Source organism: Eretmochelys imbricata, chromosome 21 (genome assembly GCF_965152235.1).
Source record: "Eretmochelys imbricata isolate rEreImb1 chromosome 21, rEreImb1.hap1, whole genome shotgun sequence".
Lineage (NCBI taxonomy): Eukaryota > Metazoa > Chordata > Testudines > Cheloniidae > Eretmochelys > Eretmochelys imbricata.
The window spans coordinates 1,317,768-1,333,927 of NC_135592.1; the positions used below are offsets into that span (position 1 = coordinate 1,317,768).

General features: G+C 43.7%; 1 protein-coding gene across 5 annotated transcripts in view; it reads left to right on the plus strand.

Moving 5' to 3' along the window:
• Window positions 1-16,160, plus strand: part of PTPN22 (protein tyrosine phosphatase non-receptor type 22) — a 31,920-nt gene that overhangs the window by 8,474 nt on the left and 7,286 nt on the right. The window contains exons 2-16 of one of the 5 annotated variants that reach the window (XM_077839479.1): window positions 67-175; window positions 940-1,016; window positions 2,135-2,230; window positions 2,661-2,699; window positions 3,168-3,239; window positions 3,355-3,414; window positions 4,740-4,882; window positions 5,737-5,803; window positions 7,165-7,242; window positions 7,773-7,865; window positions 9,804-9,880; window positions 10,496-11,289; window positions 12,906-12,989; window positions 13,135-13,265; window positions 15,582-15,609. In XM_077839479.1, coding sequence (XP_077695605.1) covers window positions 67-175; window positions 940-1,016; window positions 2,135-2,230; window positions 2,661-2,699; window positions 3,168-3,239; window positions 3,355-3,414; window positions 4,740-4,882; window positions 5,737-5,803; window positions 7,165-7,242; window positions 7,773-7,865; window positions 9,804-9,880; window positions 10,496-11,289; window positions 12,906-12,989; window positions 13,135-13,265; window positions 15,582-15,609 — 1,948 coding nt within the window. Of the gene's footprint in view, window positions 1-66; window positions 176-622; window positions 670-939; window positions 2,518-2,660; window positions 2,700-3,167; window positions 3,240-3,354; window positions 3,415-4,739; window positions 4,883-5,736; window positions 5,804-7,164; window positions 7,243-7,772; window positions 7,866-9,803; window positions 9,881-10,495; window positions 11,290-12,905; window positions 12,990-13,134; window positions 13,266-15,581; window positions 15,610-16,160 lie in introns of those variants that run through there. The other 4 variants (XM_077839480.1, XM_077839481.1, XM_077839483.1 and 1 more) reach the window with 4 other exon arrangements.

A 16,160-nucleotide genomic window follows, 5' to 3' on the forward strand; every position in this document is an offset into this window, starting at 1 on the left:
CATGCTCTCTAGCACTGTGCTGCCTGTACATCATTCGCTTTAATCTGTTCCATTGTTTTACCGCAGAAGCTGAAAAGGCAATCAACAAAATACAGATCAGACAGAATATACCCTACTGCAGCGTCTGAGCAACCAGAAAACATCAAGAAAAATCGATACAAGGACATCTTACCCTGTAGGTTGAAAATACCAAATTTGCAAGTTAGGCTTTCTTTCTTACCAGTTATTGTCATACTAGCTTCTCCCTCCTCCCCTGCCCAGTACATACGTGGATATAGACATCAGTATGTAAGCCTAGCATGTATGGGCATGCATACACCAATGTAGGCTATGCAGCACACATCAGGACATGCATACATAAGCACATGCTCTCCTACGCTCATCAGATAGACATACCTGTGCATATATCCATGTGACCCTCCACAGACCAACTCCTAATATGCTTTGAATGCCATGACTCATATTTAAGATGTCACATTTTAATATTTTAATGTATATACATAGTTGTGGGGATTTGTAGGTTATTCAGTAGGGGAAAATATTTTTTCTTATTTATCAGGTAAGTTGTTACATGAAAGTCTGCTGTATAATGTGCATGCTGTCCAACTTCAGAGAAACCACATAAAGCAAGGCTTAGACAGAGATGTCTCTGGGACACATTAATTCCATGTAAGTTCTTCAGGGCAGAGACTGTCATACTATGTACTTGTACAACGTCTACTACAATGGGCCTTGATTTAAATGTGCTCTAGCTCAATTATAAGATATGGGCTTGATGAAGGAATCACAATAAGAAATTCTATTACCTATGCTGGGCAGAAAGTCAGACTAGATGATCATAATGGTCCCTTTTGCCTTAAAATCTACAAAACTTGGATCTTCTAGGCTCTAATGTGATACAATAAGAACAATAATTACTCCTTTCTCTCTCCCCTGCAGTTGATCACAGCAGAGTGGAGCTCTCCCTCATCACATCAGATAAAGATTCTCATTACATAAATGCCAACTTCATCAAGGTATTGCCTGGTTTGTAGTACATACTTCCAAGTGCATCACACTGAGCTGTGAAAAGGCAGCTCCCATGGCAGTGCTGCAAGGAGTGAGCAGACAGTGGCAGGCTGATATAGAATAAGTACATACATCTAGAGCTGTACCAGAGTCTGGAGGGAGCTCCGTCCCATCCTCATTGGCTATGGGGTTGCTCACCATGGTGGGGGTGATAATGAAATTGGCAGGAAATTAAGGAGACCTTTGAGAACCCTCCATATCAACACCCCTTAAAACGTCCAGGAAGCCAGGCTTTGGTATATGAGAAGTGCATGATTTTGGGGAGGGGAGCAGTTTTCACATCACAGCTCCAAGCTCAGAGCCCTGTGTCCCCCATCAGCTTTATATTCCTTTGTGTGTATGTGTTCAATGGCGCGTGACTCTACACTGTCTGCCACTAGCAAAGGCCTCTGACACCACTGCTCAGACAGGAAGCTCTGCACCCACATCAGTGCTGAGACCCAATTACATCAGTAGAACTCGAGGCATCTGTGGCCAGCAAGAAACAAGGGGCAAGTCAGTACCTCGTTCCTCCACCCCTCCAGCTTTGTTCTGTTTGTAAACACCTCTCCCCTTGCTGTGGTTGAAGCAAAGATGTTTCCCTCCATCTGTGCCAAGGAATGTTGCCTAACCACTTTGTACAGGGTACAGACCATTACAAAGGATGCCAGACCAGGATATTAACAAGTAGGGATATGCCCAACTGCAAAATATGGACCAGATCAGTATTTTGAACATTTGTCACCAAGCTCCCCCGAAAAATAGAAAAAAATTGATGCTGGTTGGAAGTGAGGGGCGAGGGTTGTTCCAAACCCATCTCTCACTATCAGTAGAGAAGGGTAGATTCTGCTAGTCAGCTGCTGACTGGACTGTCAGTCCAACTAGTAATATTGCAGGGGCTAAAACACATAGCTTTTCAGAGAGCCAGACAAAAAACTGAAGGAACTACAGTTGTCCTAGTCATTAAAGCACATTAGTCTTTTCATGTAAATGCAGTACAGTTCTAAATTATAGTTAGCTCTGTCTCTTCGGATGCTTAGTGCCCATACAAATATTATATTCACATGCAATCTGAATTTCATTTTAGGGGGTATATGGGCCGAGGGCTTATATAGCTACCCAGGGTCCTCTCTCCACCACTGTTCTTGACTTCTGGAGGATGATTTGGGAATATGAAGTACTGGTAAGGTGCAGATTGGTGCTTTCTGTTATGTATTTTTACAGCTTTGCTATAAAGTCCCTGTGTATTTGTGTTACTGGCTGGATAATGGGTATGTGCTGTCAGTGTTTCAGGGTCATGAGTTGTGCACCATGCTCACTGCATTTTTCATGAGAGTCTTTATCAAAAACAGCATGATGGATGAGTATTGTCTCATGACAGTCTTCCATGGGAGAGCTTTGGAGCTGAAAGGTCTCTGGCACCCATGCTGTGAACAGTGCCCAGATTTTGCCTAGCTGAGAAGCATCAGAGTAAGAGAGCCATATGATGGCCCAAAATAATTTTTCTCACAACTGATAAATATCCCTGACCGCTACTTAACTATCCTATCTAAAATCTGCCTTTCTCCCCTGATTAAGAGACATTCAGGCTTTTATGTACTTTATTTTTACAGATTGTGGTTATGGCTTGCATGGAGTTTGAAATGGGGAAGGTGAGTAATGTGTCGGAGCATGGAGCCAGTGTCTTGGTGTCACCAGGGGGAGGAAAAATGTGCATTTCCATTGGGTTTCACAAAGAATTAGTTCATATTCAGAAATCAGTGAATAGTTCATCTCTGGAGACTCCCAAATGCACACAATTTTGTTCAATCATCTCCAAACTGGTTCTGAGAGTGAGATTAGCTTCTGCAAGAGAGAGAGGTCTCTGTAGATCACACACTGTGATGTTGGTGGCTCACTCCAGCAGCCAAGCAGGTGCTTGAATCATCAGAAAGTGGTGCTGTCTCTCTGGAGAAACCGTGTATTGGGAGCCCCAAGGAAGAAGGAGACAAGAGTCAGCTCAGCAACAAAAGCCAGGCATTTCGAAACAAATAACTGTCCATTGGGGAAGACAAGGCAGGAGACATGGCAGGCAGGTGTAGAGACAAATAACTACAGACTCTTCCTGCTTTTTATAATAGAAAAAGTGTGAGCGGTACTGGGTTGAGGTGGGCAATTCCCCACTCCGGTGTGGTCCTTTCACCATCACTTGTGTAAGTACATCAGCCTTTTCCATCCTGCCTAACAAGTGTTCCGCAATCTGTGGCACCCTTTATGGAAACCAGTGCCACGTATCTGCAGAAAGTGACTAATGTATTGCTTCTGCAGGAATTGGAGGAAAAGAAAACTGAATATGTGATTCGGACTCTAAAGGTGACACTGAACAACGTAAGTAGGGAAATGGCCAGGCAGGGAGAGCATCTAACTGGCTTTACTGCGCTTATTCTAATCAAACGGTACCGTTGTTGACTGCAGGAAATACAGGGTTTCTACAGTAAGCTTTGAAGGAGCTGCCAATATTCCACAGCGTGTTATTTTTTTATTCCATAGTGATTATATACTAAAAGTAAAAATAGCCAAGTTGTCAAACCCTAATTTCTGCAGCTGTTTTAGCTGAGATATTCTCTGGATAAGAAAAACGTAGGGCTTGTCCACACTTTAAAACGCAGCAGCGGCGCAGCCGTACCACTTCAGTGAAAACACGACAGTCGAACCTCAGGATTACGGACTGACCAGTCAACCGCACACCTCACTTGGAACTGGAAGTGCACTCGGGCAGCAGCAGCAACAAAAAAAAGCAAATACAGTACAGTACTGTGTTAAACATAAACTACTTTTTTTTTTAAAAAAAAGGAAAGCAGCATTTTTCTTCTGTATAGTAAAGTTTCAAAGCTGCATTAAGTCAATGTTCAGTTGTAAACTTTTGAAAGAACCACCATAACGTTTTGTTCAGAGTTACGAACGTTTCAGAGTTGCAAACAATTTCCATTCCCAAGGTGTTCGTAACTCTGAAGTTCTACTGTACCGACGCGGAGCGTTTCTTACTCTACTTCCCTGAGAACCAGGAGCTGGGTCAAAGGGAGAATTCTACCATTGACCTCGTGCTGTCTATGCTGGGGTTTGGTCAGTTTAACTGCATCACTCAGGGATGTGGGCAACATAGTTGTATAGGTTTCAGAGTAACAGCCATGTTAGTCTGTATTTGCAAAAAGAAAAGGAGTACTTGTGGCACCTTAGAGACTAACCAATTTATTTGAGCATGAGCTTTCGTGAGCTACAGCTCCGATGAAGTGAGCTGTAGCTCACGAAAGCTTATGCTCAAATAAATTGGTTAGTCTCTAAGGTGCCACAAATACTCCTTTTCTTTTTACAGTTATGTAGATCTAATTTCCTAGCATAAACCAGGCCTTTGCCTCACTGTTTCCTCTCTAGAAACTATTAGCGGGCAATACAGAGAGTGCCGTGTAAAATGAAGAAGGCCGAAGAGAACATTTGCGGAGTGGCAGACAGGGTGTATGTCGGAAATATAGTGTGAATGGGCCTGGTGGGGGTGTAGCACAGACTGCCTTTTTTCATGCCTTTTTGATCTTGGAATGGCCACACCTGTTTGTAGGCTCTGTACCGACTGGCACATCTGAGACATGGGGCTTTCTCCTCATGTAAAACTGACAGAATTCCTGGCCTTAGCTCCTCCTCTTTCTTCTCTTTTACAGGTAATTCGCACTGTTTATCAGTTCCATTATAAAAACTGGCCAGACCATGATGTACCCTCCTCCATCAACCCCATCCTTAAGCTTATCTGGGAGATGCGCTGCTACCAGGCAGGTGACAACATCCCCATCTGTATTCACTGCAGGTAAGGAGGTTTTACTGGCAAGGGAAATGCTGTTATTTAGCCCCAGGTGAATGGAATAGATTCTTTCTTTCTGTTTAGGTGGGGGTTAAAAAGCCTGTCACTTTTTAAAGTCTTAGGTCAAATCCCCTGTCTGAGGAGAGTAAGTTCTAAAGCCAGAAGCTGTATCTGAGCAAACTGAATGGTTGGATGTAGAAAAAAAGCTGGCTGATTTGTATGTACAATTATATTTGTAGTTACATACCAAGAAAAATATAATCAGTCCCCATGCATCAACTGATCACATAGAGTTTATGAAAGGAATTTGTTCAAGTGCAACGTGGGATTTTTCATCCTCCTGCAGCTCATCAATCAGCGTTGTCTGATGGATGCAGGGAGGGTACTGGTTTTGATGGACCAATGCTCTCTCACAGTCTGGCAAATCTACGTTTCTGTTGCCAAGGGCAGAATAGCTGCCACATCGGTTTGCAGAGATTGCAATCCTGTGTGGAAGTGATTGCTCTGCAGCGTGCTGTGGGAGTCAGTAAGGCACTAGAGGTGCTGCTTCTAGAGTAACATGGCTGAAATGAACAGGGCAATGCACTGGAGTCAGCAGCCAGCTCCCTCCTTAAGGCATCATTGGAGGCCGGCTCAGGGATGGAACTGATAGGATATATATATATGATATGATATGATTGGTCTGTCTTTGGTCAGAAAATACAGTGCATGGGTAGGCAATGTGGACTTGGATTTGCATCAGTTGCAGAATAACAATATTGATCCATGAATAAAAACACAGAAGAAATAGAGCTGAATGTCAAGTAATAAGTGAAGACAAAGCCCCTCCTCAAATCTCAGAGCTCCGATTTTTATTTCAGTGCTGGTTGTGGGAGAACAGGAGTTATTTGTGCCATTGATTATACCTGGAAGCTGCTGAAGGATGGGGTGAGTATCTCAGCAGTGCCTGGGATCAGTCTTTTTGTGTTCCTGCATGCCTACCCAGTGCTTGCTTTTTACCCTGGGCTCTTCTGCTCCTCAAAGTGCCTGTGTCTGGCTCAGTCTTTTTTGAATCATATTCCCAATTATAGCAAATTCTCTTGCTGCCTTTGAGTATATTTCACATGCTAATTCTCTCATAAACTCTCTCGGGCCCACAGCGGTGCTGGAACAATTTTTACAGTGGGGGTGCTGAATGCAGAAACCATGTATTTGGGTTGCTATTACTACTTCAAGCCGGGGGTGCGGCAGAACCCCTAGTTCCAGCACCTGTGCTGGCCCAACTCTTTGAAGGCAAAAAGAACAGGAGTACTTGTGGCACCTTAGAGACTAACAGATTTATTAGAGCATAAGTTTTCATGGGCTACAGCCCACTTCATCGGATGCATGGAATGGAACATATAGTAAGAAGAAATATATATACATAAAGGTAAGTTGGAAGTTGCCATACAAACTGTGAGAGGCTAATTAGTTAAGTGTCAGATGAGTTTAATAAACTCCATACTGTTTCATGTTGTCCTAATTTCATCCTGTCTCTTCCTCCTCCATACTGTTTATTGTTCCTCACAGACTTGTGTTCTCTCCACATGCTGATATGAACCACTCCTGAGGCCTTAAAACAATCTAAAACATAAAGAGCCAATAAAAGCCTCTCTCCTGTTGCTACCCTCCTACCTGAACTGCAGGTCACAGTGCTTTACCACTGCTCTGACACCAGTTGTTAAACTGGCTTTTTGCCTGCAATCCTGTGCCTGGCTGCAGTCCTGATCCTCTGTCCTTTAGTGTAAGAAATTCAGGTTTCTAAAACTAGATTAAAAGCAATGAAGTAAAAAAATAAAGTGAAGTAATTCCTGAATGAATGCCTGTCTCAACACAGGATCCTAGGAGTGGCTATTTTCTGCATCATGGTGACACTAAAATCCATCTAGATCACAGTTCAGAGCAGAAAGAAAAGGAGTACTTGTGGCACCTTAGAGACTAACAAATTTATTTGAGCATAAGCTTTCGTGAGCTACAGCTCACTTCATCGGAGGCAGGTTGCCATAAATTCAGCTTCTCTTTGCACCCCATGGAACTTGTATTTGTGTCTCATGCTGTTGTCAGAGAAGGGGATGCCTCCTAATGAGTAGAAGATGGGACAGGATATGTGTTGATGAATCATTTCCCTCCTCAAAGGAGAAATCACAAGCAGTAAAGATTTCTTGTAACAATGGGGCTGAAGTTTGGATCCAGGTCTGAACTGCATCACCATTTGGGAGTGGTTTTGGTTCAGGCCCATTTCTAATTTCTCGTGATCTCTCTTTTATAAGATTGTTCCAGAGAACTTCAGTATTTTTAGTCTGGTCCAGGAAATGCGCACACAAAGGCCATCAATAGTGCAAACCAAGGTATGTTCAGAAAGCTCCAAGCAGGTCATTGCCACTAAATGCTTGCTATAAAACCAGACCCATGACTTCTCTTCAGGGTTTGCAAGAACCAAACTTGTATTGTTACACTGCGGGGTAAGCCCCTGGGTGCAGCAGGCATGTTGCTTTGTATTCTGTAAAACCCTCTCCCAAAAGAAGCTAATCAGGAGAAACCAAATGAGTACATGACGATGTAGCTTACTACTTGTGATTGTCTATGCTGAAACAAGTTACTATCCAGTAAGTGAAGCTGGCTTCAACTGGGATGTATTGAAGAGGAAGTTCAGTACACAACATGTTTGTTCAGTTGCTATTAACACATACTCAAACCTTGACCATTTGAAAACAGCAGCTACAACCCCTTCTGAGAATTCACCTAATCCCAGGACTGGAATTTCCAGCACTGTAAGAGCTAATATGTTGCATGGTTCAGATGAACTGGCTGCTGTCTGAAGTGGATGTGAGTAACGGGGATACCTGCATCTCCTGTGTTTCTTCTGTTTTCTATTTAGGAACAGTATGAGTTGGTCTACGATGCTGTGATCGAACTCTTTAAAAGACAGATTGAAGTGCTCTCTGTCCAGTCAGACTCTGTTGCCACAGAGGTAAGATTTGTCCTCCCAATGCATACTGCCTTTAGCTGTCCTCTTATGGCTGAGATGTGTTAGCTCAGATTCAAACTCCTCCAAGCCCTGCTGAACTGGGAAGTGATTTGCAATAAAGGAATGCAGTTGCTGCTCTTGTACATTTAATGGTTATATTAGGGTTGCGCAAAGGGGCTCCAATCTATGTAGGTGCATGTACGGTCCCCAAAACTGTAGTATGAGAGCACCACATGCACATTATTGCATTCATCCTCACTAACCCTCTACAGAGGCAGAAAGATTACAGTCCTACAGGAAGTCTGAGCCAGAGATGGAACCCAAATCTCCTGAATCCCAGTCAAGTGCCTTGACCACAAGCCCAGCCTTCCCCTTCATTATGCAATCCGTGTTACAGTAGCAAGATGCAGAGGAGGGCTCTGTTTGCTTTTTTGTTTAATTGTTTATTATAATGAATGAATAAAGTATTGACTTTCCCCAAACTGTCAATCTCGACTGGCTGATTTATTGTAGGCATCCCAGCAGAGCTGGGTCTTGAGGAGGGATCAAAAGGAGAAGAGCATAGTGTCCTTATGGATTAGTTCAAGAAGGCTGTCCATGTTTCAGATGAAAGTTTCAGAATTCATTGGACAGGTGGGCGGTCAAACTGGCAGCATTGGCCAAATGGGATGGATGATGCGATAAGAGGCAAAAGCTAGTATTAACATGTTGCTTTGAGAGATGCCATATAGGCAGCAGCAGCTGTCAATCCAGGCTTGGGCCCTGCACCTCTTTTATTCATCTCCGGTAGCTTTGACTAGAATCTAACAATATAAAAGAGATCCTGAATTCCCCTGAGAAAAATCTACTTTAAGAGAACAAAACACAAGTCAAAGACATACAAAAGGTTCTGCTCCCAACAAAGTAGATAGGAGCTGCGCTAGATAATGCCCATTACAGCTAACTCCTGGAAGAAGAGAGGCTAAAATGTACAGTGAAAACATACATGTAAATTCCTCAGCCACATCTTTTCAAGCCCTGTGGACTAGTTCTGATGTAGGATGAAGTGTCTGAGTCTAAAATTATGTGGTCAAGTCATATTTGAGTTGTAACATCCCAAACAGAGTTAAACACTTCTTAATTCTGACCTTTCTTTGTTATAATTGCTCAGAGCCCTCCACCTCAAACATGGCTTGTCTGGCTGTCTTGAGGGGAAAAAAAAAAAAGCATTTCTAAACAGACTCAGACTGAAAAACTTCAGTTACAAGGGGGTGGAAATAGGGCTTACAATGAAAAATATCTGGCATGTTCAGCAAAGGTCTTCAGACTGACTCCACAATAAAGCCCAACTTTCAAACTGAACCCTTTAAAATATGTACCTGAGTTTGACATGCTGTAATAAATTGGTATTTGCAGAGACTTCTCAGCCAGACTTGGTTGAGCAGATTGAGCAGTTCAGCTTCCTTCTCTTGTGCTGTGGACAGTCACATGGTTAGGTGCAGATGTGAGTCCAGGTTGAGACAGAAAGCAGAGAAACACTTGAGTCCGGATGTGGTTTTACAGTTCTTGGCCAAACCTTCTCAGTTGCAGAGACCTGGCTGTCCTTTGAAAACACTTTACCAAAAGAAGGGCATGAGCGCACAACTAAAGTGTCAAAAGCAAAACCAACTTCCACCTAGCCAGATAGCAGGTGGGTCCTAGAAGCACAGCCAGCTGCACAGACATTGCAAACTTTTTGGGGAAGAGTCTGATTCTTGTAAAAACATATGTAATGCATCTTCCAATAAGACAGTGTCTGTTTCTGCTGTTCCTGCATTTCCATTTCCAAATAATCAATGGTAGGCAGAGGTAGTTGGCAGAGCCAATCACCAGGAATAACAAAGTGAAATGAAACCTTGTGAATTGCCTGCATGCTTCCTTGACAGTCTTGCTATAATATGAGCTAACCTTCTCTTTCAATAGATTCAAACAAACCATCCAAGGCTCCAGCCGCTTCTGAGCCCACTGGAAGAAACTTATTCTCTGACACTACCGAGCTGGTAAGGGCAGGTCTAATCTAGACACACATGGTGCAAGTGCCATGCACCAGTGACTTCCAATTCCAGGATGAAATAACATTATGTAATCAGCTGGCGATGTGGCTGTTCTTCTAGCACTTAGATCCTGTGTGTGTCTGTAGAGAATGGTCATAATAAGCGCACACAAAACACTGAAACAAAAATAGACCCTTTTTTAGGGAGACACGGACATGGTAATTGCCTACAAAGATTCAGGTACCCAATGTCCATTTTATATGGGTCTCTTTTTCAATATATTTTAGAAGAAAGATTGATTTTGATTTGCATCTTCTGTTTTGATCAGGAAAACACTTATTTTGCTGTTTGGTAAAATTCACCCATGCAGAGGGGCTAGCACAGGTTTATTCATGGCTTAAGCCCTCAAAGTAAGGCTCAATCATGACTTCATTGGTCCACAAGCATTGTGTAGGCTCAATGCACAGGATGAGCTTCCCCCTAAAAACATGGCAAGGACTGTTGGGGACTTGCTCTTGTATGGACATTGGGGTTAAAACACTGTGGAGCTCTGCTTATAGAGTAATGGGGATTTCTGAGCAGTAAATAGTTCTGCTCTCATATAATTGTACTTTATTGCAGTTCAGCACGAGGGGAACAGGAGCTACATCAAAGTTCTGATCATATGGTACAAGGGGAAATATCACTGACTGATGCGTCAAGCTGTAGGCCCTCAACAGTACATGACAACTATGGGCACAGTGTTTCTCCCATTAGACAAGCCCTTTCTTCTGGGGCCTTGAACTTCAGCAGCAGCAAGAATGCAGGTGCCGCTGTGAAATGGGACACTCTGCTGTCTGGGGAACCACTCCAGAAACATCACAGCTTAGACTTGATCAGCAGTTTTTCTGAGGAGCTTCCTCTGAATCTGAAATCTACAGCTGCATGTAGGGGAAACCCTAGTGTCAAGGCCCCATTAATACAAACCAAATCAACTCCTTTTGAGTTACTGCAACAGAGAGACACCCAGGAACTGGATGGAGGGGATGCAGTACCCTCTTTGGACCCCTGGCTACCAAACTCCTGCAGTTCTGTGGGCTTTGAGGTTAAGAGGCAGACAGACTTTTCTTCTGTTGAACTGAACCATTCGAGCAGACTGGCAGACGCTGCCCCGCGGCACATGAGCAGTGGCCCACATCCTTCCTCACATTGTTGCTCGGCGGAAGACCCTTACTTTTCTTCGCTCTCTTCAGATGATCCAGGATCCCCGATGTTTACTGACTACTTTTCGGAGCTGTATGAAACAGTTTCTCTTTCTTTCCCTGCTGCAACTTCCACAATCCAGCCCTTGGATTCTACCATGGCCAGTCCTCCAGTGACAACATCTCTGTCCCAGCATGTTCACCCAATGGATGGTAGGCAGGCATCCTTGCAGAGTAAGCTGTTTGGCAGTGTTGCCATCTGAGCTCACTTATTCCGGGGTCTTACCCTGTGTTGTGTGATACCTTTTTGAAATTCACATAGGATTTTCCTGCAGCCTGTTCTGTTTCCAAATCCAGAACTCCCACTCAGAAGAAAAGGAGTACTTGTGGCACCTTAAAGACTAACAAATTTATCTGAGCGTAAGCTTTCGTGAGCTAGAGCTCACTTCACTTCAGCTGTAGCTCACGAAAGCTTATGCTCAAATAAATTTGTTAGTCTCTAAGGTGCCACAAGTACTCCTTTTCTTTTTGTGGATACAGACTAACACGGCTGCTACTCTGAAACCTGTCAGTTGGACAAAGGACTCAAATGTTCCTTCTGACTTCAGTAGAAACCACAACCATAGAGTGGTGGGTAGAACTGGGCTTCAAACTGTTGATTCTGCCTCAGTTTTCCATAGAAATTGCCATAATTTTCTGGGGTAGCATGACCATCAGAATCCCTCTAATACTTCTGCTCTATGCTACCACGTCACCTCAGGCTGTGACCTCGGCAGATATAAGATAACCAAGGTTGGGTTTGATTAGTACTTGGATTGGATCACTCCACGGAAAACCAAGGGAGCTGTCGGAAGTGGTTTTAGTGACTCCTCTAAGGATCCCTTCCCTCAGTCATTTAAAGATTCCATAGCTGTTTCTGAAAGAATTCTGGATGGGAACCCTGGGGAAAATACTGGCTCTATTGTAGTCAGTGGCAAAACTCCCACTGAGATAAATAGGGCCAGGATTTCACTCCTGGTGTTCTGGCTGAACTTAAGCCTGAAAAGTTACATTCTGCCCACATAAAGTTTACTCCACAGTTTCCATTGGGTACAGGATTGTTCTCTTCATGTCCAAGTCAATGGTATCAGTGCAATATTTGTCAGTTACTTTGGAATTGCTGTAGGTGTGGAGTAAAAAATAAATAAAACTAAAACCACCTTTGCTCTGTTCAGGCTCTTTAGGACCCAAATGTCAAAAGTGCTCTGAGGTCCCTCCATCATTGGAAATTCTCCAGCTTTCTGTGGGATTTCAGACCCCTAATCCCCGACTGAAGGTGTTATACTGGAGTTTAGGTTGGCATAGCTACCAACACAACTGCCACCTAGTAGTAACAATGTTAATTTTAAGTTTATGCAGGTTAACATGCACAGGAACTGATCCTGCTCCACAGTGGGTGTTCTGTTGCTGACACAGCAGGCACACAGTTTTATAATTATCTAGAGCAAGTGGAAATCATATTGGAATATACCTAGATTTTAAAAATAAAGTTTTAGAAGATTTTGATCACAATCTATGGTGCCTGGTTGGGTAACAGCTGCCAGGGCTCAAGATGGATGGGATTCAAGCTCTGTGGATTGCTTATGGGGGTATCCCTTACAGCCTGGGAAAATGGTGATGATTTTTTTCTTGGTGGGAAGATGGATTGTCAACAATTGGTTTATATTAGATGTTTGAGGTGGACTAAATGACTTGGGTGAGTCAGTTCTCAAGGCTGCACAGCTTTGTAGGGACCCTTCTTAGCTGTGTATTGTGGTAATGGCAGGACTGTCCAAAGAAATCCAAATAACTGTCCCTGTCTCTTTAATTAGAAGCTTCTCCAGATCCAGACGATGATGTTCCTCCCCCTCTGCCTGAGCGAACCCCAGAGTCCTTTATTGTGGCCAATGAAACTGGTAAGTGCAAATATTTAAGTGCTAATTTAAGAAGAGGTGACAGTTCTGATGATTTGCTCAATGCTTGAGTCACAGAATCCAACAACGAATTACTTGGGCTACCCAGAAAGTGAAAAAAATCCCTCTTGCATTTAATTCTTTCCAGGTCAACCTCCATTGGCAACGTCAAACCACCAACCTGTACCAAGAAATATAAACATTGGAACCTCTTCAGAATGGAGTGGGGTGTCTCAGCCAAAGATATTTGATGACTCAGTAAGACTGAGACCAAGTAAGGTAACTAAAGTGACGTTTTTATCTCTTCTACAGCAATATTGCTATGCAGATCCCCATGTAATGCTCCCTGCTTCTGCAAGGAATACACCAATCTGGATGGCATGTGCTTTTCTTAAACTACTGCAGATTTCAGATTCAGAGTTCAATCTTCAGAAGTGATCTTAGTTGAGGCTGTCATGACAGACTACTAGGGTAGTAGCCAATGTTGTTTAAGAGAAAACAGAAGTACCACTAGCCCCCACATTAATGTCTACAATCATAAGGACCAAAATACATTCCAGAGTTTCACTGGGGATGGGGAGAGGAGACAGTGCAGAGGGAGACATGAGTCACTCAGTCACTGTGTAGCTATCCCATCAGCATGAAAGCAATGAACTGGGATCCTATATTAATGTAGCTAACACAGAAAGCTGTTTAAAAATATACCCAACAGCAACTTGTAATGCAACAGATGTGAAGTGGCAAACAAGGACTATCAGGAAATTAGGAAACTTAGTTACGAACAAATATTTGGAGATTGCCCTTTTGTATTACAAGCATAAATAATGATGAACTTGCCTAACCAATTAAAAATAACCATGTTCATTTATATAGCACCATTCTTCCTGCAGGATCCCAAAGCTCTCTACAAGAATGCATCTTCACTAGGAAAAAAGGGTGTGTTTTTAACTTGAGATAGATAACACAAGGTAAAGTAGCTAGTAGTTTTCACATGAGTTCACAAGTCAAGGTAAAGACAACTGGGGAGCCTAGGATTTACTTTAACCTGTTAACCTGTGTTAAAACAACCAATTTCCCTAGTCTTCACTAGGACTTAATCTTGAGTTAGCTAACTTGAGATAAACACACACCTCAAGTGTCTACATGGGTGTCACTAACTCACCCCTGAAATGCAGCTAATTCTGGGGTGGCATAGTAGCCAAGTGAAGAATAACTTATCTGAAACTGCAGGGGGAATTTAGGAAAGTGGAATGTAATGAAATTTGACTAGGGCTCCACTATGAATTAACCCCCTTGTGAAAAGTGCTCTAGGATATTTAATGACATAAGTGACCCGAGCCGCCAGTTTTACATGTGTCTTGGTATCTATGGGGTCCCCTCATGGGTGGTTGGTATAATAGGCCTGGGGAGACTGCTGTGGCCGCCAGACCCCTGGTTGTGGGGTTTGCCGGCAAAGTTTTAGCTTTATTGTGCTCCATGCAGGTTCTGGGGTGGCTGAGGAGGCAGCATGTGCTATTCAGCTTCTTGAGTTCATCAGTAATCTCCCTGGACTCCAGAGATTACTGATGAACCCAGGAAGTTGAGTAGCAAATACCACCTCCTCAGCCACCCCGGAACCTGCATTGGGCATATCAAAAGCATCTTCGGGAAGAGATTCTTTTCCCTGGGGCAGCTTGGAGTCTGGGGAGGAGAGGCGCGGAGTGGCTGCGGCTGGCCCAGGCACCTCCAGGCAGGTTGTGGGGAGCCTCGGGGCTTCAGCCAGCCTGTGGTTTCTCTGGCCAATGTGGAGAGGCGCTCCAGGCTTCTCCAGGCAGGGTGGGGTAGGGCGTCTCGGGGCTCTGGCTGCAGAGGAGATCAGGGGGTCTCAGGGTTCTGGCCACAGGGGGGAGGCATGCATGGGCAGAAGGGGCGGAGCTGGGGGCTAGCCTCCCTGAAGGCGGGTTCCAGCCACCACCCCTGGGTCCCCTTCACAGTAGCATCTGAGACACCGGTGCTACAGCGGCAGAAGAGGTTTTTCCATTGCTGTAGGAATTCCACCTCTCCATGCAACAGTAGCTATGTCAATGGAAGCATTCTTCCATTGACCTGGCTGCATCTACACTGGGGGTTAGGTCTGCATAGCAATGGTGCTCGGGCATGCGGATTTTTCCTACCCAAGTGCCATAGCTATGTCAACCTAAGTTTGAAGTGTAGACCAGGCTTGAGTCCTTCCCAACCATGAATGAATTTCCCAGCTCCCATATGAGATGGGAAAATATTGTTGCCTCCATTTTAGAGATGAGGAAGAGAGACTGACAGAGTTAGTGACTTGCCTAGGGTCACACAGGGAGACTGCAGAAGAACCATGAATTGAACCCCCCAGCCAGTGTCTTAACCACACGATCATCCTTCCTCTGAAACATAGATTCAATTAATAACAAGAGTATAAGAAATATAGAACTCATCTTCCATTACATTAGTAGGAGGTGTATGTATGTGGGTGTTTCAGTGCTTGTAACAACATCATTTCCTGTTCATTGCCTACTTGCTCACAATATAAAGATTTGCATTTGGCTTTTGGAATTTCAGGTATTTTCCCTTTTTGTTTGTTTCCAGAGTGTGAAGCTCCGGAGCTCCAGATCAGGTACAGTTTATCTTGATGTTACGGTCACTGAGTCCATTGAGATACCTGTCTGTTTGGTAGGTAACTCAGTAGTGTACTGTAACTGTACCAAACTGTACTTTGTAAAAGTCCCTAGGCTCCATGCCCAGAGGAACAGCTTTGTTGTACACATGACGAACTAGTGAATCAACCAAGCTAGTGTTAGTTTTTATATCTCCTAATCAGCTGGTATCCTTTTGTGCTACTGTTTCTTTCAGTCTTATCAGGCAAATGAGTTGTCATTGTTTCCTTCTCAGACTCTTTATTGCCTTGGGAACATTCTCTGCCATTCTCTTGGGAATGGGCACTTGTAAATTCTCTTGGGAAGGATTGTAGATTTATACTGATTGCATTACTGTGGTCACCATAGGGGATGTCAGCCCAGTCCAGCTCAGCATGCTGATATGGGAACTGGACTGGATGAGCCACACTGAGAATGTTACACTCAAGGCAGACTGCAAGGAATAGGGCACACGATCATCAAAACTGGCAGTTTATTCTATAATTAGATTCACCAAGCCAGTAACAAAACA